Source organism: Neoarius graeffei, chromosome 4 (assembly GCF_027579695.1).
Source record: "Neoarius graeffei isolate fNeoGra1 chromosome 4, fNeoGra1.pri, whole genome shotgun sequence".
Lineage (NCBI taxonomy): Eukaryota > Metazoa > Chordata > Actinopteri > Siluriformes > Ariidae > Neoarius > Neoarius graeffei.
In genome coordinates, this window is record NC_083572.1 from 101,546,423 (window position 1) to 101,572,913 (window position 26,491).

General features: G+C 41.7%; 1 protein-coding gene across 1 annotated transcript; it reads right to left on the reverse strand.

Annotated features, from left to right (window-relative positions):
- Positions 1–831: 831 nt before the first annotated feature.
- Positions 832–26,101, reverse strand: LOC132885410 (zinc finger protein 501-like). The gene is made up of 2 exons (XM_060920062.1): positions 26,059–26,101; positions 832–2,867 (listed from the first exon to the last, which is right to left on the reverse strand). Exon 2 carries the CDS (start codon positions 2,859–2,861, stop codon positions 1,335–1,337), a length of 1,527 nt encoding a protein of 508 aa, XP_060776045.1. The 5' UTR covers positions 2,862–2,867; positions 26,059–26,101; the 3' UTR covers positions 832–1,334.
- Positions 26,102–26,491: the final 390 nt, after the last annotated feature.

A 26,491-nucleotide genomic window follows, 5' to 3' on the forward strand; every position in this document is an offset into this window, starting at 1 on the left:
AAACTTAACAACTGGCAAAACAAAGAAATGCTACTTCACCAGAGAAAGGTCAAACAGGATTCAACATTAAAGAAACTGGTCAACTCTAACAATCTTAAATCACAATCCTAGCTATAAGCTAACTTAAATCATGGCATTAAATCTAACTTTTAATTCCCAATACACGTTGGCTATGCAGCTGTGGTTGTGTGTGATATCACCGCAGACCCTGTCGCCATCTAGACACATCTCTGATCAACAATACACATTTCATATCAAAACAAGCAAAATGTTCCCAAACAATGTCCAGCCGAGACAGAAGGTCATTTTAACTGAACAGAAATTAATCCTTAATTTTGTCACCATTTTAATAAATTACTGCCTTCTTGTAATTATTGTAATTATTTATCCTTACATAATAATAAACCCTAACAGCGCTGGTGTGTTTTGAGAGCTCCTCTGTCCCTAAAGCTTTTTCCACACTGTGAGCAGAGATACGGCTTCTCTCCTGAATGAACACGCCAATGCCTTTGGAGATGATCGTCTCGCTGAAAACTCATTCCACACTCTGAGCAGTAATAGGGCTTCTCTCCTGTGTGAATGCGTTGGTGTTTCACAAAATGTTCCGCTGTCGGTAAAACTCTTCCCGCAGTCTGAACAGTATTAGGGCTTCTCTCCTGTGTGAATGCGCTGGTGTTTTACAAGATTTCCACTAACAGTAAAACTCTTCCCGCAATCTGAGCAGTGATACGGCTTCTCTCCTGTGTGAATACGCTGGTGTGTTTTGAGGCTTCCTGCATCCCGAAAGTTTTTTCCACACTGTGAGCAGTGATACGGTAGTCTGGTTAACACCAGACCATATCACAAGTGAGATATGGTCTGGAATCCGCCTATTGAATTTCTCGTAGGGGAGGTGTGGTTTACGATTATCAACGGCTGTTTATTGGACGTTGCGAATGTCTATCATTTGGCGTATATGTAGCCCATGGCCAATCATGGCAGTTGTACCCGGTGACGTAGTTAGAGCGACAAAGAGGTGAAGAAGAGAAGGAAGGAGAAAGAGAAGGCAAAATAAAAATAGGAAAACAATGGCACCGAACGATTACTGCCGTTTGTGCAAGACAAAGCTTGATCGAAAGTTTGGTTTGTATCACTCGCTGCCATGTTAAATGTGATCCGTAAACAGTCCCAAATAAACTACAAGCTTCCGTTTGTCGAGTAGTACGCGTCACCGTCTTTCCACCCCTCCCCACTCTCTGATTGGCTCCCTAACTCAGGCGAGCCTTTAGACCATAGTTTCCATGCTGTCTTTTCAGATCGGAACGATTGTGCAAAGCAGCATGGGATTTCCCAGGCTAGTGATACGGCTTCTCTCCTGTGTGAATGCGCTGGTGTGTTTTGAGAGCTCCTTTGTCCCTAAAGCTTTTTCCACACTGTGAGCAGCGATACGGCTTTTCTCCTGAATGAACACGCCAATGCCTTTGGAGATGATCGTCTCGCTGAAAACTCATTCCACACACTGAGCAGTAATAGGGCTTCTCTCCTGTGTGAATGCGTTGGTGTTTCACAAGTTTTCCGCTGTCAGTAAAACTCTTCCCGCAGTCTGAACAGTAATAGGGCTTCTCTCCTGTGTGAATGCGCTGGTGTTTTACAAGATTTCCACTAACAGTAAAACTCTTCCCACAATCTAAGCAGTGATACGGCTTCTCTCCTGTGTGAATACGCTGGTGTGTTTTGAGAGCTCCTTTGTCCCTAAAGCTTTTTCCACACTGTGAGCAGAGATACGGCTTCTCTCCTGAATGAACACGCCAATGCCTTTGGAGATGATCGTCTCGCTGAAAACTCATTCCACACACTGAGCAGTAATAGGGCTTCTCTCCTGTGTGAATGCGTTGGTGTTTCACAAGTTTTCCGCTGTCAGTAAAACTCTTCCCGCAGTCTGAACAGTAATAGGGCTTCTCTCCTGTGTGAATGCGCTGGTGTTTTACAAGATTTCCACTAACAGTAAAACTCTTCCCGCAATCTGAGCAGTGATACGGCTTCTCTCCTGTATGAATACGCTGGTGTGTTTTGAGAGTTTGTCTTTCCCTAAAGCTTTTTCCACACTGTGAGCAGTGATACGGCTTCTCTCCTGTGTGAATGCGCTGATGTATTTTGAGAGTTCGTCTTTCCCTAAAGCTTTTTCCACATTGTGAGCAGAGATACGGCTTTTCTCTTGAATGAACACGCTGATGTCTTTGGAGATTACCCTCTTGCGCAAAACTCATTCCACACTCTGTGCAGTAATAGGGCTTTTCTCCTGTGTGGATGTGCTGGTGTTTTACAAGCTTTCCACGATTAGTAAAACTCTTTCCGCAGTCTGAACAGCAATATGGCTTCTCTCCTGTGTGGATGCACTGGTGTTTTACAAGCTTTCCACGTTCAGTAAAACTCTTTCCGCAGTCTGAACAGTGATACGGCTTCTCTCCTGTGTGAATGCGCTGATGTGTTTTGAGGTTCCCTGCATTCCTAAAGCTTTTTCCACACTGTGAGCAGTGATGTGGCTTTTCTCCTGAATGAATACGCTGATGTCTTCGGCAATTAGCTTCGTGCGTAAATCTCATTCCACACTCTGTGCAGTAATAAGGCTTCTCTCCTGTGTGAATGCGCTGATGTATTTGGAGAGCACTTCTATGTTTACAACTTTTCCCACACTCTGAGCAGTGGTAAATTGTTTTTTGTCTTTGTTTGCAAGTGTAGGGAATACCAGATAAAGTTGGCTGACCACTGGAGCTTCTTGTAGGTACCGAATTCTCATGATCAATCTCTTCTGAATTCATCATAGTGGGTTCTCCTGGCATGTTTGCAGAATTACAAACAGAAGATGACTTGCAATTAGACATTTATTCCTTGATCAGAAAAAAAGACAAACAATTAGCTTGGTATCCTTTTCATATAAAATTAACTTCACATAAAATTTCATATAAAATTAACTTCACAAGAAAGATGACCATGCGAGACTTAATTTTCATCATAATTCTCTTCAAGAACTTGGTTAGTATAGTTGCATTGAGTTATCTGAACACTTCTTGTTTGCATGAAAATTAAACACAGTGACTTCAAACTGATGATCAGTTAGTCAAAGATTGGAGAGAACATTAAAACGTTTCATTATTTTTCCCTATTTAGAATATACTGTCTGTGGCACTGACAGTACACCTCATATCCCTATGCTACCACTAATTATCTACAGTGGTGCTTGAAAGTATGTGAAACCTTTAGCATTTTCTACATTTCTGCATAAACATGATCTAAACCTAACCAGATTATCATGCAAGTCCTAAAATTAGATAGAGAGACAATTAAACAAATGAGACAAACAAATGAGGTGAAAATATTATACTCGATCATGTATTTATTGAGGAAAATGATCCAATATTACATATCTGTGAGTGGCAAAATTATGTGAACTACTATGATCATCAGTTAATTTGAATGTGAAATTAGAGTCAGGTGTTTTCAATCAATGGGATAACAAATCAGGTGCGAGTGGGCATTACAGTTTGAAAGTTTTGGTGCACACACACGCTCACACAATTCCAGAAAGTTTGGGCCACTGTCTCAAAACGTAAATAAAAACAAACAATGTGATTTGGCAAATCATGGAAATCCTATATTTCATTGAAAACAGTACAAAGACAACATAAACGTTGAAACGAAAAAATTGTTTTCTGAAAAAATATATATTATACATTTTAAATTTGATGTCGGCAATGCGAAATTCCTCCAAATTCATCCGCTCTTGCCAGGTGTTCATTGGACCATCCTGTTTGTTTGATACAGAGCACCGTTTGCTAATGATGAATGTGAAATTTCCCAACACAAAGTGAGAGTTACGACACCAACTCAATAGGGCACCTACAGGTGAAGTAAAACCAACACCTGATGTCCAGGCCCTACGGGACAGCCCAAAGAGCCAAACAAGACTGAAGGAAAAATTGGATAGTGCATTTCAAGGATTAGAAAATCAATGAAGTGAATAAATTGGATGAACGGATAGTCACAACCATAAGGAGTTGTGTTGAAGTTTGCCCAAAGACCAACCTGATTAAGAAGAAAGAACCGTGGGAAGATGTAATGTTGCAACAACAGATTGGAGACTTGCTTAGCTATAAAAACCAGCACTACCTCCTGAACTTGAGAACCCTGATGAATACCCACATCCGACTTGATGCTGATTTGGACGTGTTGTGGTCCCAACCTCATGGCTTCATGCTAACATCACTTGTTTGTTCAAAAAGGGACTGAAGAACATAGACGCAAACTATTGCAGGAAAATCTATAGGAGCAAACACGAGTCAGATTCTTGCAAAAATCATCATTAATTGATTTAAAATTGCACATTAAGATCATATGAGTGAAGTACAGTATGGGCTCTGGCAAAATCGGTCGACATCAGACGGAATATTTATTGTAAAGACTGATCGAGAAATATGGAGGACCTCTAATAGCAGTCTATGTGGATCTGACTGTAGCGTATGGCCACATCCCATGAGATTTTCTTTAAAGAACCTTAAAACATGAGTGTTTTTGTTTAAAAAAAAAAAAAAACACACACCTTTGTTCACCAAATAATTCCATGGGTTATTTCATAGATTTGATGTCTTCTGTATTGATCTACAATGTAGAAAATATTCAAAATAAAGAAAAACCTATGAATGAGCAGATGCCAAAACTTTTGACCTACAGTATACACATATTTAAAAAAAAAAAAAAAGCAGTGATTTCAAAATTGACATTGACTTGTATTACATTGCAGACAGAATGAACTCAAGATATTTCAGTTTTTTTTTTCCTGGTTAACTTCATTTCATTTGTTAATATACATCCATTCCTGCATTTCAGGCCTGCATCAACATTCCAAAAAAAGATGGGATGGGGAAATTTAGGGTTAGTAATGAGGTAAAACAATTAAATAATTATGTGAAATCAAACAGGTGATGTCAACAAGTCACTGTAATCATGATATGATACAAAATCAGTATCCAGGACTGGCCTAGTCTTTGAGGAGCAAAGCTGGGCTGAGGATCTCCAGTTTGTCAACAAATGCATGAAAAAAAGTTATTGAAACATTTAAAAACAAAATGTTCCTCAAAGAAAGATCTGAAGGGATTTTGATATTTCACCCTCTATGGTGTGTAATATCATTAAATGATTCAAGGAATATGGGGAATTTTGATGCATAAAAGGCAAGGGCACAAGCCTAAGCTGAACACCCATGACACCCGATCCCTCAGAAGGCACTGCGTCAAGAAATGTCATTCATCTATAGTTAATATAACCAAACTGGCTCAGGATTCCTTTGGGAAACCTCTCAGCCAGTTTAAGCTCTCAAACTGTATCTGGTTTCATCGCAAATGGCTGCACCCAGGTAAGCCTATTTTTAGCAATATCATAACTTTTTAAATTGACAAATTGTGGTTAGAAATTTTTATTTTTCATTTAAATGTGCCGGGGCACATCAGGGCACTCGCCGTGGTTGGCTCTCACAGCTTTTATTTTTTGGGGTTTTGTTTGACTTTAAAAAAAAAAGACTTGATGTAGTACAAGCACATGCACTGTTGCCCCTTTTCCACCAAAGCAGTTCCAGGGCTGGTTCGGGGCCAGTGCTTAGTTTGGAACCGGGTTTTCTGTTTCCACTGACAAAGAACTGGCTCTGGGGCCAGAAAAACCGGTTCCAGGCTAGCACCAGCTCTTTGCTGGGCCAGAGGAAAGAACCGCTTACATTAGCGGGGGGGTGGAGTTGTTAAGACCAACAACAATAGCAAGACCGCGAAAGGTCGCCATTTTTGAGCAACGAGAAGCAGCAGCCGTACAAATGCGAAGTCATCCATTATTGTTGTTGTTGTTGCTTCGATGTTCACACCAAGGTTTATGCAAATGCAGCAACGTAACTGACGTATACTGCGACGTAATGACATGGCTCCCCTTAGCACCCCGAGCTATGGAAAAACAAACTGGTTCTCAGCTGGCTCGGAAGTTGAACGAGTTGTGAACCAGCACCAGCACTGGCCCCGAACCAGCCCTGGAACTGATTTGGTGGAAAAGGGGTATCAGTGTATTGTAGTGGTGCTTTGAGTTCTACGTCCATTCTTGCTTTGCTTGTGGAAATGGGGGGCCCTCGAAGAGTGGGACGTATTTAGCTTTCATTAAACTTTTGGAACAGGGAACCAGTGTTTGTGCCACCAGTACTAATGTCTGAATGCTATGAATTCAATAGAAAACAGAACCTAAAGGAGTGCAATGTTTAAAACAGGCTAAAGAGTTTAAGTTACTCGATACTATCCCTGCTCAAGCTGGGCTTCAGTTCCTGAATGGCTCCTTCTTTTTGTAGATGTAGATTTCAATCCACTTAATGGTATTCATGATAAAAATGCAGGCTTCTCTTATGAATCACCTTCAATCTGTTTGGAGTTCTGTTCTTCAGAATTATACAGATGGCTCTAACGATCCTCTGTCCAGTAGAACTAGCTTTTTTTTTATCAGCTAGAGTTTTGATTTAGTAATAGATAGTCTCTGTGTTTACACTAGAAACAGTAGCCATTTAATGTGTACTTCAGGCCTAGACATACAGCATTTACCACTGGTGGCCCATTGGGCCAGTGGAATTGAAAAGTTACTGGCCCAAATGGAAAATGTGGTGGCCTGAATGCGTGCAGTACCCGCATTCAGGCCACCACATTTCATACAGTTCATAATACACTATGTCATTGATTTTTGGCTAGAAAAGTAGACTTTAGGGGTACATGTTGTTGCCGAGCACAGCGAGGCTGAAAATTTTTGCAGAATATCCCCAAGCCACATCATTGTAGGAGGCAATAATCTCATCTCCGTACAAAGTAGTGTCACTTTTTCATGACCCCCCCATAAATTCATAGCCCCCCTCCCCCATAAATAATGACCGCCCCCTAAAATTAAAAAGAGCCTTCTCAAGATTATCACAAATTGTATTTTGATTTTGTACCTGAAAACAATACTGACAAAAGACAGTAACTCAGTCCAAATTACCAGCAATGGACTCAAAAACAGTCAAATCAAATTGAAATAAATATATAAAATGTTTTTGCTTCTGAAAATGTGCACTGCACTGAAATAGCAATAAAGTCAATTTAAGGTTTATAGTTTAGTGCAGGGGTTCTCAACCTTTTGCAACCTGGGCCCCACCAAAGCTGGTTCATTGCAGTTGGGGGCCCCTCTTCTCGCCCCCCCCCCCCCAAACACACTCACCCGCAGTGACGCCACCCGACCTACAGCACCTTATATCGACCGATAGATAGATAGATAGATAGATAGATAGATAGATAGATAGATAGATAGATAGCCAGCCCTGGGCTAGATTGTTATTATTATTATTATTAGTAGTAGTAGTAGTAGTAGTAGTAGCAGCAGTAGTAGCATTATCCATTCCATAGAAATACATAGGCCTATTATCATTATTAGGCTATTGTTATAATTGGCAGTAGCACCACATTTCTAATCTGCTTTCGGGCATTATTATAATTATAATTATTATAATTATTATTATTATTATGGCCTATTATCATTACTAAGCTGTTGGCAGTAGTACAAGACTTATGTTCTTTCAGGCATTATTATTATTATTAGGCCTATTATTATTATTATTATTATTGCTCTTGTTGGTTGTTGATATTATTATTATTATTATTATTATGCTATTATTATTAATAGGCATCATTATTATTATTATTATTATTAGTGTTTTTATTAGGTATTTTATTAGGCTTATCATTAGCTGGCTATTGATATCATTGGGAATTGGGACCAGGCGTGAATTTAGGTTTTACTTTTTACTGTGCCTTTGTGATCTGCATTTGCGTTAATGCGAGACCTGAGCCTGCTTTGCCTTACAAAGATCCTCGATTCTTGGCGAAATGTTTGACAAGCACAGTCTCAAGTCATCCTCAATTTGCGCACGATTGCGATATTTCGTTTTGAGCGCAGTCATTTTTGAAAATCCTGCCTCACACAAGTAGGTCGATGCGAATGGGATGAGCAGTTTCAAGGCTACGTCACACAGTTGCGGATACTCCTGCATCAATGCTGCCCAGAATGTTGAAAGAGGGCATGAGGTGAAGACTGCCTTAAGTCTACTGTCACTCTTCAGCTCAATAAGCTGTTCCTGCATGTCAACTGGAAGTCCGTCAGCAGTACACACAAATGGATCTCGAACCCACGCAAAAGAGCGATAATCCTCTGTGAAGTATGCCGCAAACTGTTTTCTCATTACCGACAGGTGCTCTGACGCTGCTTGAAAGACAGATGAGAAATCGTGGGAAGTGCCTGCATTACTGATAAAGTCTGCAAGGCTTGGGAACATATCACAGTTCCCCCGACTGATGCGGCCACACACACAAGATTTTATGATAGATTGTTGATAGATTTTATAATAGTATTGATCTGTATGTAATAGTCCAATGTCCTGCATTTTGACATGGGTAAATGTGTTGCATCTGCTTAGCTACTATAGCCTGTTAGCCCCAGATTTTTTTTTCCTCCATACATGAAGCCTACTCGCGACCCCCCTGGAGTACCTCCGCGCCCCACCAGGGGGGCGCGCCCCCCCGGTTGAGAACCACTGGTTTAGTGCAATAGCTTTCCTCTTCCACACTCTCATCTAAAATACCAGGGCTCTACGTTAACTTTTGAAACGCTTGTCCTGTCGGGCAAGTTGAAAGGAAATTTACTTGTCCGAATGTGAAGTTGACTTGTCTGAAGAAATATTTGAGAAAAAAAACCCACAAACTATTTGTAACCCAATCTTTATAGCATTTGTTTCTGAATTCACAACATATGCATAAGGCCATCCTTTAAAAAAAAAAATTCGTTTCCTGTCCACCGGGTGAGCAAAAAAATTTTCAGTCAGGAGGGAGGGATTTTTTTTATTATTATTTTTTAATTATATATGGATGGATAAGAAATCACAATGCTGTGTTTGCTTTTTCTTTCAGGACTTTTTTATTACAAAAGCAGACACATTTAATAAAATATGACAGTTAAATCAACTGAAACTTGTACAAAAACTTTAAGTTAGCATTTTAAATGCTGACTGCAACATTTGCAAAACTTTTACAAAGGTACTTAAAATGTCCGACACACGGACTTTTTGTAGTTCTAAATCGACCGTTAGGCCTAGTTCGGATGAAATTACACTATTAAAATGATCACTGAATGATTTGTTTTTCTGAATCTTTACTATTTTGTTGTTCACTAGAATACCATTTTGTGATTTCACACTTAAGAAAATGTTTGAAAACTCTGGATCTCCTTCCTTCATGGTGGCTGCCATTTTTTTGTGCCGCACGGCGCATGCGCAGAGCTGATTCGACAGGGCTTTCCACAAGCGCCGGCTGCCGGCCACACAATTAAGTCCAGCCGGCTACTTTAATGACTTATTTTTGTAGCCCACAGGCTCTAAATATTAATTTTCGATTTTAATAAAATTAAATGTTTATCTAACGGACTGACAATAATGTCAAACTGAACCGTTGATCAGGGGAGAGTAATCCACGCCCCAACATGCGGTGTGCGTGCGTGCACTCGGCGGAGGCAGTAGTGTGTTGGAGGCGACATCGGAGGGAACAGAAGCAGAGATAACACTTATTTTGTCTCCGGTAAACCAGTCTTCTCTCGTTCAATTACGTGCTGGCATCAAAAGACACCGCTGGTTGTAAATGAAACCAAACTGAGTGGTTGGAGTGTATTTTCATACACAAATGGAGAAATGTTCGCTGAGTGTGTAATTGTGTAGCCCCACTGCAGACCGTTGTCGTTGTTAATTCATAGCATGCTCAGCTGCGTGAATGTGTCATGCACCGAAAATAAGAGATTTACAAGCCAGGAACGCTTCATGATGCAATACGCAAGAAAAGAAAGAAGATTTACTGCCATTTTACTTTGTATTTGAGTAAAGTGAATAAATAAATGGTCTGTGGAAAATACATTTAATCCTGGGAACTGCGTGCACAGGAGTTTATTTTGTGTTTACTCCTCCCCGGCTGGCTACTTATTTATCATGGCTGGCTAGTATGAGCCTTAGTGGAAAGCCCTGGGAATGCGTAAACGTCAAGTTCGATTTTAGATTTACGAACCCGAAAAAAATCTCAAAAAAAAAACAGCGTTAAAAAAAAAATATTTCACCCGCACAAACGGCACTCACCCGGCTGGTGGACCGGAAACAGAACATTTTTTAATAATGGTCTAATATCTATGAATCAAAAGTAATCAATACTTGATATACTGAGGCAAAAGTTCAAAAATATAGTAAAACAGACTGATTGATACCATAATTCACCAATTATGAAGTTCAGAAGCAATATATCCCAATAGAATAGAAATTATGAACATAAAATTAAGAACAAAATAACTATACTATGAGATCCAGAAACACTAACCATTATATATACACAGATCAGTACTCTGCAGTTCAGATCAGTACTCTGCAGTTCAGTAACAAATATCACAAAAAGTAACGGGGCGGCACGGTGGTGTAGTGGTTAGCGCGGTTGCCTCACAGCAAGAAGGTCCGGGTTCGAGCCCCGTGGCCGGCGAGGGCCTTTCTGTGTGGAGTTTGCATGTTCTCCCCGTGTCCGCGTGGGTTTCCTCCGGGTGCTCCGGTTTCCCCCACAGTCCAAAGACATGCAGGTTAGGTTAACTGGTGACTCTAAATTGACCGTAGGTGTGAATGTGAGTGTGAATGGTTGTCTGTGTCTATGTGTCAGCCCTGTGATGACCTGGCGACTTGTCCAGGGTGTACCCCGCCTTTCGCCCGTAGTCAGCTGGGATAGGCTCCAGCTTGCCTGAGACCCTGTAGAACAGGATAAAGCGGCTAGAGATAATGAGATGAGACAAAAAGTAACATTATCATAAAATTTATGACTTGATGAGATCACTAGTTTGGACAAGAGAAACAAATAACAACAATGCTACAAATAAAAACAACTGATAACAAAATTGACTGATTAATACTGTAAATCACTGATCATTATACACTGAAATCTAGTTATCAAATGACAAGATAATATATCTCGTTATGAAAACCTCCACACCTCTATTGACTCACAGATGAATGGATACAAATAAAGTTTCTATTCATCTTCATCTATCAACCCTTGAGTTCTGCTCCATCAATTGGACTCCATCAATCATTAATTTATTTTGAGAAACTGAAAACCAGAAAATAAAAATATATATTTTCATTTTTAAATTATTAATTTTGAATATATCCTCCACCGATTAATTGTTGTCTAATTATTCAGTGTGGCTCCTGTATGGTATTTAATGGTAAAAAAAAAAAAAATTTCAAATAATCCATAATTTATATCTAAATTATAGAGCCCTGTTTCAAATTCCTAAACTCCCATTACTAATTAGTTAATTAATACAGCCGGTAACCTAATTAGCAGCCATTTGACAGCTTGGTATTTCCTAGATAACTTTCCCCACTCCCTGTCAATCCACATGCATGCAGGCGCAAATTCCCCGCCAGCACACCCCGCCACACACGCTCGGCTGTATAATGAACACCACCAACAACAATTCAAAGATTTGGAAATTACCACATACTCAACGTAAATATACAGTTGAATAATGATCCCGCCAACAGAAATGTCAACAAATCCACGTGTATGACACGATTAAAACCAATCATAAACGACCGTTTACTTTTCAGCTCAAATACACGAAGCGGTATTGGCCAGTTTCGCAAGTGGAATATTGCACATGCGCACATCGCTCTTTCCGAATAGAAACATCCGGCGATTCATCAAAACAATATGTCGAGTGAGATGCTTCAGAAATCATGCGAATAAACTGATAAATTTGGTAACCCGAATATCAGCGTATTTTGGCACTTGTCCGATCGGACAAGTAACGGAGACGCTGAATTTGTCCGACATGAAGTATCACTTGTCCCAGACACGCAGACAACCGTTAATGTCGAGCCCTGAATGCGTGCACATCCTGCTGCCATGGTGTCACTAAGTGTGTTCCGATGGTCATCTGAGACTTTGGTAAACTCAGCCCTTCTCTCCTCAATCTGGCGCTCGACCAAAATGACGCTTCCGAACAGCGCCGAACATCTCCGACGATGCACGAAGACGACACACTCCTGCCGCGGAGCGGAGCGTGACGTAAACAAAGACGGCAGACCTCGTATCGAAAAGGTGCATTTTACGAACAATTTCTTCACAATTCTGGGTAAAATATGAGTAATAAAATTTAATTTGTATCGAAAACGTACTGGCCCGACCCGGGCCACTGTTTGGCCAAATTTAGTGGCCCGAACTGGCCCGAAAGACGTAAAAAACACCGGCGGGCCATCGGGCAAGTGCTAATGTCGAGCCCTGTACTTCAACAGGCAAAGGAGACAAGTCTTTAAAATATACTTATATGCTCAGATTCTTCTTCAGTTCTGCATTAAACATTTAATGCGAGACCAGAGCTTATAACTGAGCTGTTTTTAAATTTGTATCATCTCAAATGCTTAGGATCTAAGGTTAATTTTTTATGGATCCCAACTCACAAAGGCATAATGGATAGTGAAGTAGTGGATAGGATTGCCAAAGAATCTTAAAAAAAAAAAGCCTAAATTAGTGTTAGTTATGGCAGAACAGAGTTAAGAAGTAAGCTAATAGAGGGTATTTTACAATTGTGACAAACAGTGGGAAAGAGATTCTAAAGGTAGACATCTTTTTTTCTATACAAACATCAGTTAAGACGACAAATATTCAATCCAGGAACAGATTTCAGCAAGCCATGTTGATTCATCTAAGATTGGGGCATTGTAGGCTGAATCATTACCTTTATTGAAAAAGTAAACATCTAGATGTTTTAAGTGAGAAAAGTCGGTTCCCTGAAACTGTATATCATGTATTAATTAGTTGTAAGAATTATAATGAAGAAAGAAGTATACTCATGAATATTCAAAAGCTGGTGTTATCACTTTCTCACTGCCCTCTCTTTTATATTTAATGGATGCTGATGTGACACCCTGCCATCTTAAATTTTGAATATCTTCTGGCACGTATGCCAGAATATAAACAGAATCGGACCCACAAACTGAATGATTATATACTGTAGGTGGCAGTAATGCACCAAAAGGTGCCTAATCTGCCATTAAACCCAAATAAATAGTAGTCTGACTTTCCCAACACATATATTTACTTTAGTGATAAACATTGTATTAGTTTCCACTTATGTTGATGACACACAGTTGTATATTTCTGCAAAACCAGATGAGAGACACCAGCTTAATAGAACTGAGGAATGTGTGAAGGACATTAGACACTGGATGCTTATTAACTTCCTTCTGCTTAACTCTGACAAGACTGAAGTACTTGTACTAGGACCACATGCAGCTAGAAGTGAGTTTTCTGATTACACAGTAACTCTGGATGGCCTTTCTGTTTCTTCACGTGCAGCAGTAAAAGACCTTGGAGTGATTATTGACCCCAGTCTTTCATTCGAAACTCACATCGTTAACATTACCTGGATAGCTTTCTTTCATCTCAGAAATATTGATAAGAAATTTAATGTCACTACACGACGCAGAAATACTAGTTCATGCTTTCGTTACCTCCAGGTTGGATTATTGTAATGCCTTACTGTCTGGACGTTCCAATAAGTGCATAAACAAGCTCCAGTTAGTTCAAAATGCAGCAGCAAGAGTCCTTACTAGAACTAGAAAACATGACCACATCACCCCGTCTTATCCACACTGCATTGGCTCCCAATCAAATTTCGTATTGATTATAAAGTACTACTATTGACCCTTAAAGCACTGAATGGTCTCGCACCACAGTACCTGAGCGAACTTCTGGTCCTTTATGACCCACCACGCCTACTTAGATCAAAAGGTGCAGGCTATCTGCTGGTACCTCGTATAGTGAAGGCTACATCAAGGGGCAGAGCCTTTTCTTACAAAGCCCAACAGTTATGGAACAGCCTTCCAAGTAGTGTTCGGGGATCACAGTCTCAGCATTTAAGTCTAAGCTGAAAACATATCTGTTTAGTCAAGCCTTTTGTTAATGGTGTTTATGAAGTAAAGGAGTAGATCTGGAGGGTCCTCAGACATACAGCGTTTTGGTAAACTGGGATGTATGGATGCTGTCAGTCCCCACTCGCTTGCTCACTCCAGTTTGTTGTCAGTGTAGTGGCTGGCTGCTTTATGTCCCGGGGCTCCCTCATGCCTGTGTTACCTTCTGGCTCTCTCCTTTTAGTTATGCTGTCATAGTTAGTTTTGCTGGAGTCCCTGCTTGTACTCAGCGCAAAATGTATGCTGTACCTACTTATTCAGGTGACATTGGGCATACCTAACAACCTGTGTTTTCTCCCCCCAAATCTGTCCCTCTGAGTTACATGTCAATCCTGAGATCGAGATTCTGACCTCTTCTGCTCCTCGGACCTGCCTAATCCATCCTGATGCCCTACGTCTGGTTGGAGTCTCATCACATCGCTCCTGTGGAGGACGGCCCCATAGGGACAGTTGAAAGTCACACTTGGACAACGCTCTGGACACTTACAGTAATGCTTTTATGGCTGAGGACTACAGTTGACTTGCTAACTTTAGGACTGCAGTTGTCATGAACAGTTGTGCACTCAAGTTTCCATCAATGAAGAGTTATAACATCAACGAAACTGACTTCATGTTCAAACTGTTAATGTTATAGTCATGTTGTCTGTTGTTACCCAAATGAGGATGGGTTCCCTTTTGAGTCTGGTTCCTCTCGAGGTTTCTTCCTCATGTTGTCTGAGGGAGTTTTTCCTTGCCACCATCGCCACAGGCTTGCTCATTGGGGATAGATTAGGGATAAAACTGGCTCATGTCTTTGGTCATTCACATTCTGTAAAGCTGCTTTGGGACAATGTCTATTGTTAAAAGCGCTATACAAACAAACTTGACAAAATAGCTGTCAAAAAAGCACTCTTATATTTAATAAAAGGAGATAAATAGAAGGGCAGCACAGTGGTGTAATGGTTAGCGCTGTCGCCTCACAGCAAGAAGGTCCTGGGTTCGAGCCCAGTGGCTGACGAGGGCCTTTCTTTGTGGAGTTTGCATGTTCTCCCTGTGTCTGCGTAGGTTTCCTCCGGGTGCTCCGGTTTCCCCCAAGGACATGCAGGTTATGCTAATTGGTGGCTCTAAATTGACCGTAGGTGTGAATGGTTGTCTGTGTCTATGTGTCAGCCCTGCGATGACCTGGCAACTTGTCCAGGGTGTACCCTGCTTCTCGCCCATAGTCAGCTGAGATAGGCTCCAGCTTGTCTGCGACCCTGTAGGACAGGTTAAGCGGCAATACAGGGTACCCCCAGGATTGTTAAACCAAAATTTAAGACTTTTTAAGACTTTTTTAATGCCATTTCAAGTGAAATTTAATACCTTTGTCACACTCATTAGGGAAGAATAAATCATATTGAGCACCAGATTAAACCTCAAATAATTACTATTTACGAGTGTTTGAAATAACAAAATTACATTTATTAAAATAATCAGAATTCATTCTACTCACACCCCCTGGACACCATGCAGAGGAGAGCGCCCCCATGTAAGTCCAGACAATCACCCCTCATTCATACACACACACACACACACACGCCAGAGAAGCATTCAAAAGACAAAAAGAATAGTATAGCTATAATAGTATAGTATAGCTGCCTGCTTCTGAATTGTGGATGCAAACGAAATATTTTTACCACTTTTCATGTGAGAATCCAGAGCTGTAAGCCCCATTGTCCCTAGTTGAAAGTTTTTTTTTTTACACAAAGTGCATGTAGAGGCTCGTTCGTAGTGAGACCTTGAGAAAAGTGCTATAGCTTACGCTGACGAAGTCTCTGTCTCAAAGTAACTGTTTCCACTCTGTGTCCGTGTGCCTTGTAATAAATCCACTTGAAACGTCCTGAAAGTTGAACTTTAATCCTCGTTTAACTATTACAAAGGTTCTAAGATACAGACAGTCGGTGAGTCAATATCAGAGAGTCAGAGAGTCAGAGGGTCAGGTAAGAAAAACTGTTCGCTTCCACGGCTTCTCGAGATCTACCCTGAGAAGCGCGAGACCGTTCTTATATAGCTGAATGAATTCTAATTCTAATTCTTGAGAAGTGTGAGACAGTTCTAATTCTTGTTCTAATTCTTAACATACGAATTCTGATTCTTTTAACCTTGCCACATATTATTCATCATCTTAATCATGAAATAAACTACTTATATGAAATTACACACTCAAATGAAATTATATATACCATGTAACATAAATTGTAATTCACATCTATATGAATTCTACTTTGGCCGTTACATACCCGGCCCCTAATTGCTTTCTATCCTAGAAACAATTACAACATTGAATGTACTTAACAGTCCTTTTCATTCTGCTTCTTGAAGCAGGCAGAGTTTGGTGATCGGCCACTCAAGTTCATTCATCTTCGTCTTGACTCGAACCTTGCGGACGACTCCATGTTCGTCCTCCACAGTCTTCACGATTCTTCCCATTAGCCATGATCCTCTAGGGGCTGATTTGTCGACGATCAAGACTATATCTCCCGGGATGAAGTTGCGCGCTGGATTGTTCCATTTCTGTCTTTTCTGGAGTTGAGGCAGATATTCTTTGGTCCAGCGTTTCCAGAACAGATCACTCATGTATTGGACTTGCCTCCATCTCTTGCGTGCGTAAGTATCATCCTTATCAAAGACACCCGGTGGTAGGTTGGGGTTAGTCTTGAGCAAGAGTAAGTGCTGCGGGGTAAGGGCTTCCAAGTCATTAATGTCATTAGAAGGCGTAGTGATAGGCCTACTATTCAAGATGGCTTCACATTCACAGAAGAACGTTTGAAGACCTTCCTCGTCCAAGCTTTGTTCTCTCAAAGTGACATCCATGATCTTCCTGATGGAGCGGATGATTCTTTCCCACACCCCTCCATGGTGGGATCCCGATGGTGGATTGAATAACCAAGTGATGTCACGTTGGAGCAAGCTGTTCTCGATTTGTGAAGTATTCCACGCCTTTATTGCCTTTCTCAGCTCATGGTCGGCTCCAACGAAGTTGGTCCCTTTGTCGGATCTCATTTCCTTCACTTGACCCCTTCTCGCAATGAAGCGCCGCAGAGCTTGAATAAAGGAGTCGGTTTCCAATGATGTTGCCATTTCTATGTGGACCGCACGACATGCAAGGCAGGTGAATATCACCCCATATCTTTTTACAGACACTCTTCCCCGCTTGACGCTGAATGGCCCGAATAGATCCACACCAGTTCTGGTAAAGGGTGGTTCATTTGGTAGAACTCTGTTTCTTGGTAGGTCTGCCATCATTTGTGTGCCTGATACACCATGTTGTTTTCGACAGGTAATACACAGAGACAGCATTCTTCTGATTGATGAGGGAGCGTCAATGATCCAGTACCTTTGGTGTGTGTGAGACAAGACATGATTACGTCCACTGTGTCCTAAACACTCGTGCGCATCCTGGAGAATCAAGTCCGCCACGTGATGGTTCTTAGGGATGATCATCGGATGCTTGGCTTCTGCTGGCATGGATGCTCGACTGAGCCTCCCTCCAACGCGAAGGATTCCCTCTTCCAGTTGCGGATTGAGTCTGAAGATTCGACTACTCTTCTTAATGGAGTCCTTTCTCCGAAGAGCAGATATCTCCTCTTGGAAGTTATCGTTTTGACAATGGCTAATAATAGCGATCTCTGCTTTTTGCAGGTCATCCACAGTCAGGTGAGTATGTTTGAGACCCTTTTTGTAGCTCAACATCTCTTTGTTCAGCTGTTGTTCATCCCTGCACAATCCTTTCAACTCTTTTCTCTTCCTAGACAGGTTCACCAGGGTTCGCTTGAGTTGCGTGAACCACGCCACAGCCTTCTTGAGACGTATCCATGAAGAGTAGTATTGGATTAGCTGCTGCATTGCATCAGTGCTTTCTACTGTGGTAGTGTTAACCAGTACGCCTTTCTTCACCTCAGGGTCCTCAGCCGTGAGCTCTTCCAGGTGATTGGGTTCGTCTGGCCACTCCCTTTCTGGTTTACTGAGGAAGCTGGGACCAGCAATCCAGATGTCATTCCTCATGAAGGCGTTCACCCTTTGACCCCTCGAGGCGTAATCGGCAGGATTCAACTGAGTGTTGACATAGCTCCATTGATGCACTTTTGATGCTTGCAGAATTGTGGCTATCCTGTTTGCCACAAATGTTTTAAATCTGATGTTCTCGTTGGCTATGTACTTGAGTACGGCAGTACTGTCTGTCCAAAACTTGGAATCTGATAGCGGCAACTGAAGCTCTTTCTTCAGCATGACATCCACCTTCACAGCTAAGGCAGCCGCCATCAGCTCCAACCGCGGGATGGTAGTTGGTTTCAGAGGGGCGACCCTCGCCTTCCCCAAGACGAATGAACAGTGTACTTGGTTGCTGATATTCTTCTGGACTAAGTACGTGACAGTACCATAGCCTATTTCACATGCGTCACAAAAATGATGCAGTTGAGCTTGCGCAGTTTTGCCAAATTCAGGTGGCTTAAAGCATCGTGTTACTCGAAAGTCAGTGAGCTGTTGGAGTTCTTCAGTCCACTTGGTCCATTGTTGTGCAAGGTGTTCTGGCACAGTGTCATCCCAGGCTGTTCTTAGTCTACACAATTCTTGCAAGATGTTTCTAGCAGGTAGTATGACTGGTGACAACATTCCTAGTGGATCATAGACAGAGCTCATTGTAGACAGGATTCCTCTCCTGGTAAAAGGCTTCTGCTCGATGTTCACCTGAAACTTGAAATGATCTGACCGGATGCACCATTGTACTCCCAAGGCTCTCTTGATGGCGAGTGAGTCCTGGTCGAGATCAAGATCTTTGACTTCTGTTGCTCGGTCCTCAAGCGGAATGGTTAACAGCACGTTTCGACTGTTGGTCGTCCATTTTGTCAGTCTAAAGCCTCCTGTTTGACAAATGGCCGTCAAGTCGTGGAGTAGCTTGATCGCTTCCTGTTCTGAGTTAACTGATTTTAGACAATCGTCGACGTAAAAATTGTTCAACACTGTCTCCACAGCTGCCACATCAAAAGTACTCCTGTTGTCCTCGGCACATCTTCTCAGCGCATAGTTCGCACAGCTGGGTGAAGAGGTGGCTCCGAACAAGTGTACCTCCATTCTGTACTCCTGCAGCTCCTTTGAGATATCCCCGTCAGGCCACCATAAAAACCTGAGAAGGTCTGCGTCTTCAGATGGGACCTTGACCTGGTGGAACATGGCCTCCACATCTGCCATAACTGCGATTGGCTCCTGACGAAATCGTGTTAAGACTCCAACCAGACTGCTTGTCATGTCAGGCCCTTGCAGTAGTTGCTCATTAAGTGTGGTTCCCTGATATGAAGCGCCGCAGTCGAATACCACTCGAAGTTTATGCTTCTTGGGGTGGTAGACAGCATGATGTGGAATAAACCACACCTTTCCATCACTCCTGTTAAGCTCTTCGTCTGGGACCTTGATGGCGTATCCCTTGGCTATGACCTGGTTCATGAAGCTGACGTATTCTTCTCGGAACGTCTGGTTTCTCTGAAGCTTCTTTTTCATGTTGAGCGCTTGTTGCTCCATCATTGTTCTATTGTTAGGCATTTTCACATCTTTGTTCTTCAATGGCAATCCGATAGAGTAGTGACCGTCAACCAGTTTTGTGGATGTGGTGACTCTGTCCATAAACAGTTGATCTTCCTTTGACATCTCAAGCTGCTCTCCTTGAGCATTCTCGGGAAAATCATATTTGAATTGCTGGGTCCACAATTCTTCAAGTCGAGCCACCGATATCCGATTCATTTGGATCTGTGGGTATCCGTCCTTTGACCAGCTTCCGATGTTCTCACGCAGCGGCCCGTTCACTGTCCATCCCAAGACTGTACGTACTGCATACGGCCCATCTTTCACGCTGCAGATTACCTCTTTTGGCTCTAAAGCTTTTGCGACATCAGTCCCAATTAGAAGATCGATATCCGCCTTGATCAATGGAATTCGTACACCTCGTAAGTGTGGCCACCTATCCACGTCCTCTTGGGTTGGGATATTCTCCTGACTAGCAGGTATGGCCCTTTGTGTAAACACACCAGTGAGCCCGACAAAGTCATCCCCCTCCAGACTGCTGACTTCTAGGTCTGGCAACACCTTGCACGAGACGGTCTTTTGGTCTCCCATAGTGGTAAGTAGGATGTTCACATTTTTTCCTTGCAGGTTAAGGTTGTTGGCTAGCTTGTTAGTGCAAAAGGAGGCGTTGCTCCCTGGATCCAGGAACGCATAACAGGTCAGCACCTTGTTGCCTTTCTTTGCCTTCTCTCTCACCGGAACAATGGCGAGGACGGTTCCTGCACCCCCGGCCCCCATCTGAGAGCAAGTTTCCCCTGCATCCACGAATCCACTGACCACAGTTTGTTCTTCCTGTAAAGACTCCTTTTTTGGTTCCTCCCTTGAAGTGTCTTCTTTTGTTATGTCTTTAGGTTTCTGCTTTATGTGTAACAGTGTAGGGTGTTTAGCTGAACACATCTCACAGCTCTTCTTTTCTTCACAGGCACTGCTCATGTGTCCTCCTATAAGACAGCTGTAGCAGAGTCCTTTACTCCTAAGGAATTCCAATTTTTCTTTGTGCAGCTTTTTTTTGAAGTTTCTTGCACTGTTCCATGGTATGCTCTCCCTGACAGAAGATGCACGGTTTCACGAAAGCCATGTTCATGTTTGGTTTCTTCTCTTTAGCTTTCTTGTTCTCGGCACCAGCAACATCTTTCACTACCCTCTGCTCTTTAGCTTCAGTGGCTAGCGTTATGATGGTTTTCTTGCCAGCTGGTTTTTCAGGTTGGCGCTTTGTTTGACCTGAGATTTCACCAAACACAGGGTGTGCTGCCATTTCAGCCTGTTTGGTTACAAATGACACCACGTCTTGGAACTTCGTTCGCCGATCTTTCTTCTGAATGTCAATGGCGACACTCCTGAATTTCTCCCTCAGCCTGTATGGGAGCTTGGAGATAACTGTGCGCATGTTCGCGGCATTCTCCATCTCATCCAAGTACTCTAGATCCGACATTGCATTATTACAGTTGATCAGAAACAGAGCATATGCTTCAAGTGCCTTAGCGTCGTCCGACTTGATAGTAGGCCAATTTAAAGCCTTGTCCAGGTATGCCATCGAGATCTTATATTTGTCACCAAAGCGCTCCTTTAATAATTTCTTGGCTTCAGGGTAGCCCCGTTCAGGGTCCATATGAAAACAGCTGCGCACTAAGTCATTAGGCTGACCAGTTGTGTGCTGTTCCAAATAATAAAGCCGATCTTTGCTGTTTTCAGTCTTGTTTTCTATGCAATGCTTGAAAGCTCTCATGAATAGATGGTATTCCATTGGATCTCCTTTAAAAACTGGAATATTCGGCGATGGCAATGTAGATAGCTTTTGCTGCTTTATTAGACTCTGTTATCTCATTTTGGCGTTGCATGACAGAAGCCAGGTTATCTGTGTTTGCAGAATTGCCCTTTGAAGTAACAGGTTCTTGTCGCACAACAGGCGTTGCATCGGCAGCTATTCCACTACTATGGCTACGCTGAGATACATTACTAGCCCCACTGCTCCTATTGTGGCTGACATGTTGTCTCCGAGTAGCCGTCAGTGAATCCACTCTACTGCCTTTAGAGCCGCTTGACACATCTGAGTCTTCATATTTTCTTAACACTGCTAATCTTGCATCTGATGCAGCAAGCTTTTCTTGTACCTCCAACTCTTCTTTTTTTGCTTTGAGCTGTAGCTCCTGCTCCTTGAGCCGTAGCTCATGCTCCTCCAAAGCCCTTTTCTGTTTCAATGCAGCTGTCTTGGTTAACAAAGCGGCTTTCTCCATTTCAACTTTTACGCGCTCAACGCGAATTGATGATACTACAGAAGCAGAAGAGACAGACTTGGCTTTTTTACTCTTTCTGGATGCGACTGAAACGCTATCTTCAGGATTTACCTCATTGTTCACTCTTTCAGACTCTTCTATGTGATGCGTTGCATTCTGTATCCATGATCGAACCTCTTGCGCAAAATTGCATTGCTTATCATATCTTGGCTGAAACCACTCACTTTGATCTGCATTCATATTCTCTATGTATCCAAGTTGACTGTACAGGTCTTTGACATCAGCATTTATCTTACTGAATTCTCCTATCAGCTCTTCATACTCGGTTAACACTTTCTTTTTTATATTTTCCACGTTTGCATCATCATACATTAACTCACGCAATTCATTTTTTCTCTCAGTCAGTTTCTTTAGCTTTGCTCTTCTGGAGTCAATTCTTGTCTGCAGACTATTTTCCAATGACCGTTGTGTTGGTTTACGCTGACGTTTTTCCCTCGGAAGGCTTACCGGCTTTTCTTCTTCATCCGTCATGGTTGCTTTGAACGTCGGTCCGGTTTTTTTGTTCCGATTCCACTTGCGACAGTCACGTTGCAGCCACGTCCACTTGTCAATCACCAGCCACGAGTGTAGCGCGCGATCGCGCTAGTTCAGAAGTCCCTCGGTAAATCCCTCGATGAATCTTCTTTCCAGTTTCAGCGAACCTCTCCAGCGTTTTGTAATCCGATGTCAAGCGAGTTTTTCTTACTATTGTAGAGGCTCGTTCGTAGTGAGACCTTGAGAAAAGTGCTATAGCTTACGCTGACGAAGTCTCTGTCTCAAAGTAACTGTTTCCACTCTGTGTCCGTGTGCCTTGTAATAAATCCACTTGAAACGTCCTGAAAGTTGAACTTTAATCCTCGTTTAACTATTACAAAGGTTCTAAGATACAGACAGTCGGTGAGTCAATATCAGAGAGTCAGAGAGTCAGAGGGTCAGGTAAGAAAAACTGTTCACTTCCACGGCTTCTCGAGATCTACCCTGAGAAGCGCGAGACCGTTCTTATATAGCTGAATGAATTCTAATTCTAATTCTTGAGAAGTGTGAGACAGTTCTAATTCTTGTTCTAATTCTTAACATACGAATTCTGATTCTTTTAACCTTGCCACATATTATCATCTTAATCATGAAATAAACTACTTATATGAAATTACATACTCAAATGAAATTATATATACCATGTAACATAAATTGTAATTCACATCTATATGAATTCTACTTTGGCCGTTACAGTGCATAATGCCTCACGGTCATTATTTGGAACCCCCTTAACCCAGGCGTATTTAGGCCCCGGTCACACCGCCCGAACTTTGCTGGAGCATTCCTGGAGCGGTGAAAAAAATTCATCACCGCTCGTAACCGTTCACCACCGTTTAACAAAAGTTGGCCCCCGTTAAAGCAACGCCGTATACGCTCGGCCACCGCTGATGTTTCTTGAGGGGCCCTCCTACCGCTCCGAAAGTTTTGAGCTGCACAAAATATTGCGAGCGGTGAGGAGGGGGCAATTTTCCGCCCCGGCAAAGTTCACCCCCGCTCCACCAATGCCCAGTCAAAGTTTGGCACCGCTAGACGCAAGTTCGTGGACGCTTGGGTCCGCTAGGCCAACGCAGAAATCTTGAACGCTGGACCACCGCTGCTTCGCCAGCGTTGCCCGGGCGGCGATTAAATGTTGCACAAACTTCGGTGGAGCAGTTGTAAGCGTTTTACGAGCGGACACGGGGTTGCTGGAACGGTGTCGGGCGTTGAAGCAGCTATCCATGGCGGCGATGAACTTTGGTTTGGCGTTGGTATAGAGGTGTCGGAGCGGGACCAGAATTTGGCTATAAATACGGGAGAAATGGACCAGGAGCTCATTTGGAATCGAGCTGCCGTTGAGTTCAGACCTCATCTATATCGAATTTGCTCAAAGTTACAGTAAAACTGTATCACCATGGATGCTGAGAGACTTGCTATGATTGGTGCTAAACCAACTTTATACCCCCGCCGAGCCAAAGCCCGCATGCGCAGAACGCCGCTATACCAACGCTCGCTACCGCTAAACCAACGCTAAAGCAACGCCCGTGTTTTCGATTTTTTTCCCCCCATTTTGTGCGCGGTGACGAGCGTTGTCGAAATTTGCCCCCCCCACCGTTCAAGGAATGCTCCAGCAAAGTTCGGGCGGTGTGACCGGGGCCTTAGGGTCGAGCGGCCACTTCGGGTTGAATCTGCACTTCCCCATGCTCTCTCCCCCTCACCCTCTCTGCTCTATGCGCCTGCTGCTCTCGTTTCGTGTGAACCCTTTACGGCGCGACGTGAATTTCCCGCTGTTTGCGTGTGAATGCCAGGGCAGCGCAAAACATTTTAGATTTTGCTTCATTTTCATCACAGAGAATTTAATCTAGGTTACGCAACGATGTTAGACTTTCTTTGGAAAATTAAGACCTCCGTGGAAAAAATTAAGACTTTCAAGATGAAATTTAATACTTTTAAGGCCTTAATTCTGGAAAATGAAATTCAATACTTTTTTAATACTTTTAAGACTCCGCGGGTACCCTGCAATAGATAATGGACGTGTGGATGGATAAATCGAATTTTGATTTTAAAAATTTGCTTTCAGTTCTCCTTTAATTTTGAGGGCGAGAAAACATCGGAAATGATGTCATCAATAGCCTCACTAGTGAAGATATGAAAAAGATGTTCCTCAGTTCCCAGAGTAGTTCATATGAAAATTCCCAGTAAAACACTCGTGTCTGTATAATAAGAAGCATTATGTTTCGTGTATCATCTCTATTGAATTAATCTGTTTTCGCGTTTTATAAGGATTCAATAATTTTTTCATACCATTTCATTTTGTAATAATGCGGAAAATACATGGTATAAAGATACTAAACTAACAAACTTCACTAATGTTTTCTCTCAGAAAAATCAGCAGACAAGGACAACGCTATACTACTAAATTAGCTACGGGTTGTTTTACAATCAGGGTACGCAAGCTAAAAATCACATTTAACACTTATTATCTTCAATATCAAAAGGCTTGACTAAATAAACTTGGTTGTTTATTGTAGCCCTGTGATAGCTCTATTTACCATGCAAAAAAAATATTTGGTGATAACGTTATTTTTGGTGAATGTATGGCAATATGTGTCATATTTAGCAAAATTACTCATGTCATTTAGAAAAAGTGCTTTTTTGACCACAGGTAGCTCCAAAAGGGATGCACTTAAATCATTCTTTATACCATAAAACAAATATTTGGTTCCATATCATTGGAAACATAGTTAAGTTTTAATGTTGAATGCCAGTAAGTTTTCAGACTATTTTGATCAAATTAGTATGTAATTGTGTCAAAAAAAATGTCCTCTCTGAGGCAGCTAATTTTTCAATATAAAATATCTAAAATTATTATTTTCATCCTAAAATGTGGTCAAGATATTGGGACATAAATATTAGAGACAACTAACACAAAGCTTACAGCCTTATATTTAAAAGCACTATGGAAGTAGTGGATTCTGAATTGTCAAAAAAAAAAGTCCTCTCGAGAATCACTTCATTTGTTTCTCCCATCTTATAGCAGATTACACAAAACTACCAGACACACATGTCAAAAAATTACCTGAAATCTGTTCTTTAACTTGTCCTTCACTTAAAAACTGGTACAAGAACCAGTTTGAATCAATTTGAATTTTGGACCCCTGTGACACAAAATTTGTACCCTGATTGTAAAACAACCCCTAGAATAATTATGCTAATAACTGCTAGCAATCCACTGAACCTATCAGGCAAAACTCAAATATATTAGAATTTAAAATAAATTAACTATAGTTTAACTAATAGTGCTAATAGTCAGTTAATGGACTGTAACTGGATACAAAATGGAGTGCTATTGGCTAAATAATGCACTACATACAACACATATACTCCGAAATCATACCCTATGTAGTGCACTTAGACAATAAGTATAAAGGTATTTGGAAGTCAACCACTAGCTCAGCTAAGGAAACATTAGGATAACGTTGTTTAAAGCTGGCTTGAAAGCTGAACGTAGTTAACCATCTCAGATACAGACATAAAAATCTTTTTTTTTTTACCTTGACTAGACTTAATTATGCTTTTATGATTCTGTTTAAAAAAAAGGTTTTATGTTTAAATCAGAAAGCTTACGTGGCTATTCAGCAAAATTGCAACTCTTCTTCTTGAATTTAGTAGTTTAGTTTTTGAAAGCATTACTGCCCCCTACTGCTTCTGTCGATTTATTTGCGGTTAACAATCGATGTGTATTACCGCCATCTACCGGGCTGAGGTGTGATCTCAAGGGATATTAATCGTTGCAAATGCTTACATGAGAATAAATCAAAACTGAGCCTGTAGTCAGACCTTGAGCAGGTCACGTCCTGATAGAATGTTCAAAAAGATATCAATATTATGTCTCGAGCAATGTGTTACCATAACAGTACAATACACAGTGAGACACAAGGTCACAGAAGAATTCTAGCCTTCTCGCTGAAATAGTAAAATAGAATGGAGTAGAATATTAACAATATTAAGAGATGTATGCTCGAGTTAATCTTTGCTCTTCTTGACGTGTATTGGTGCT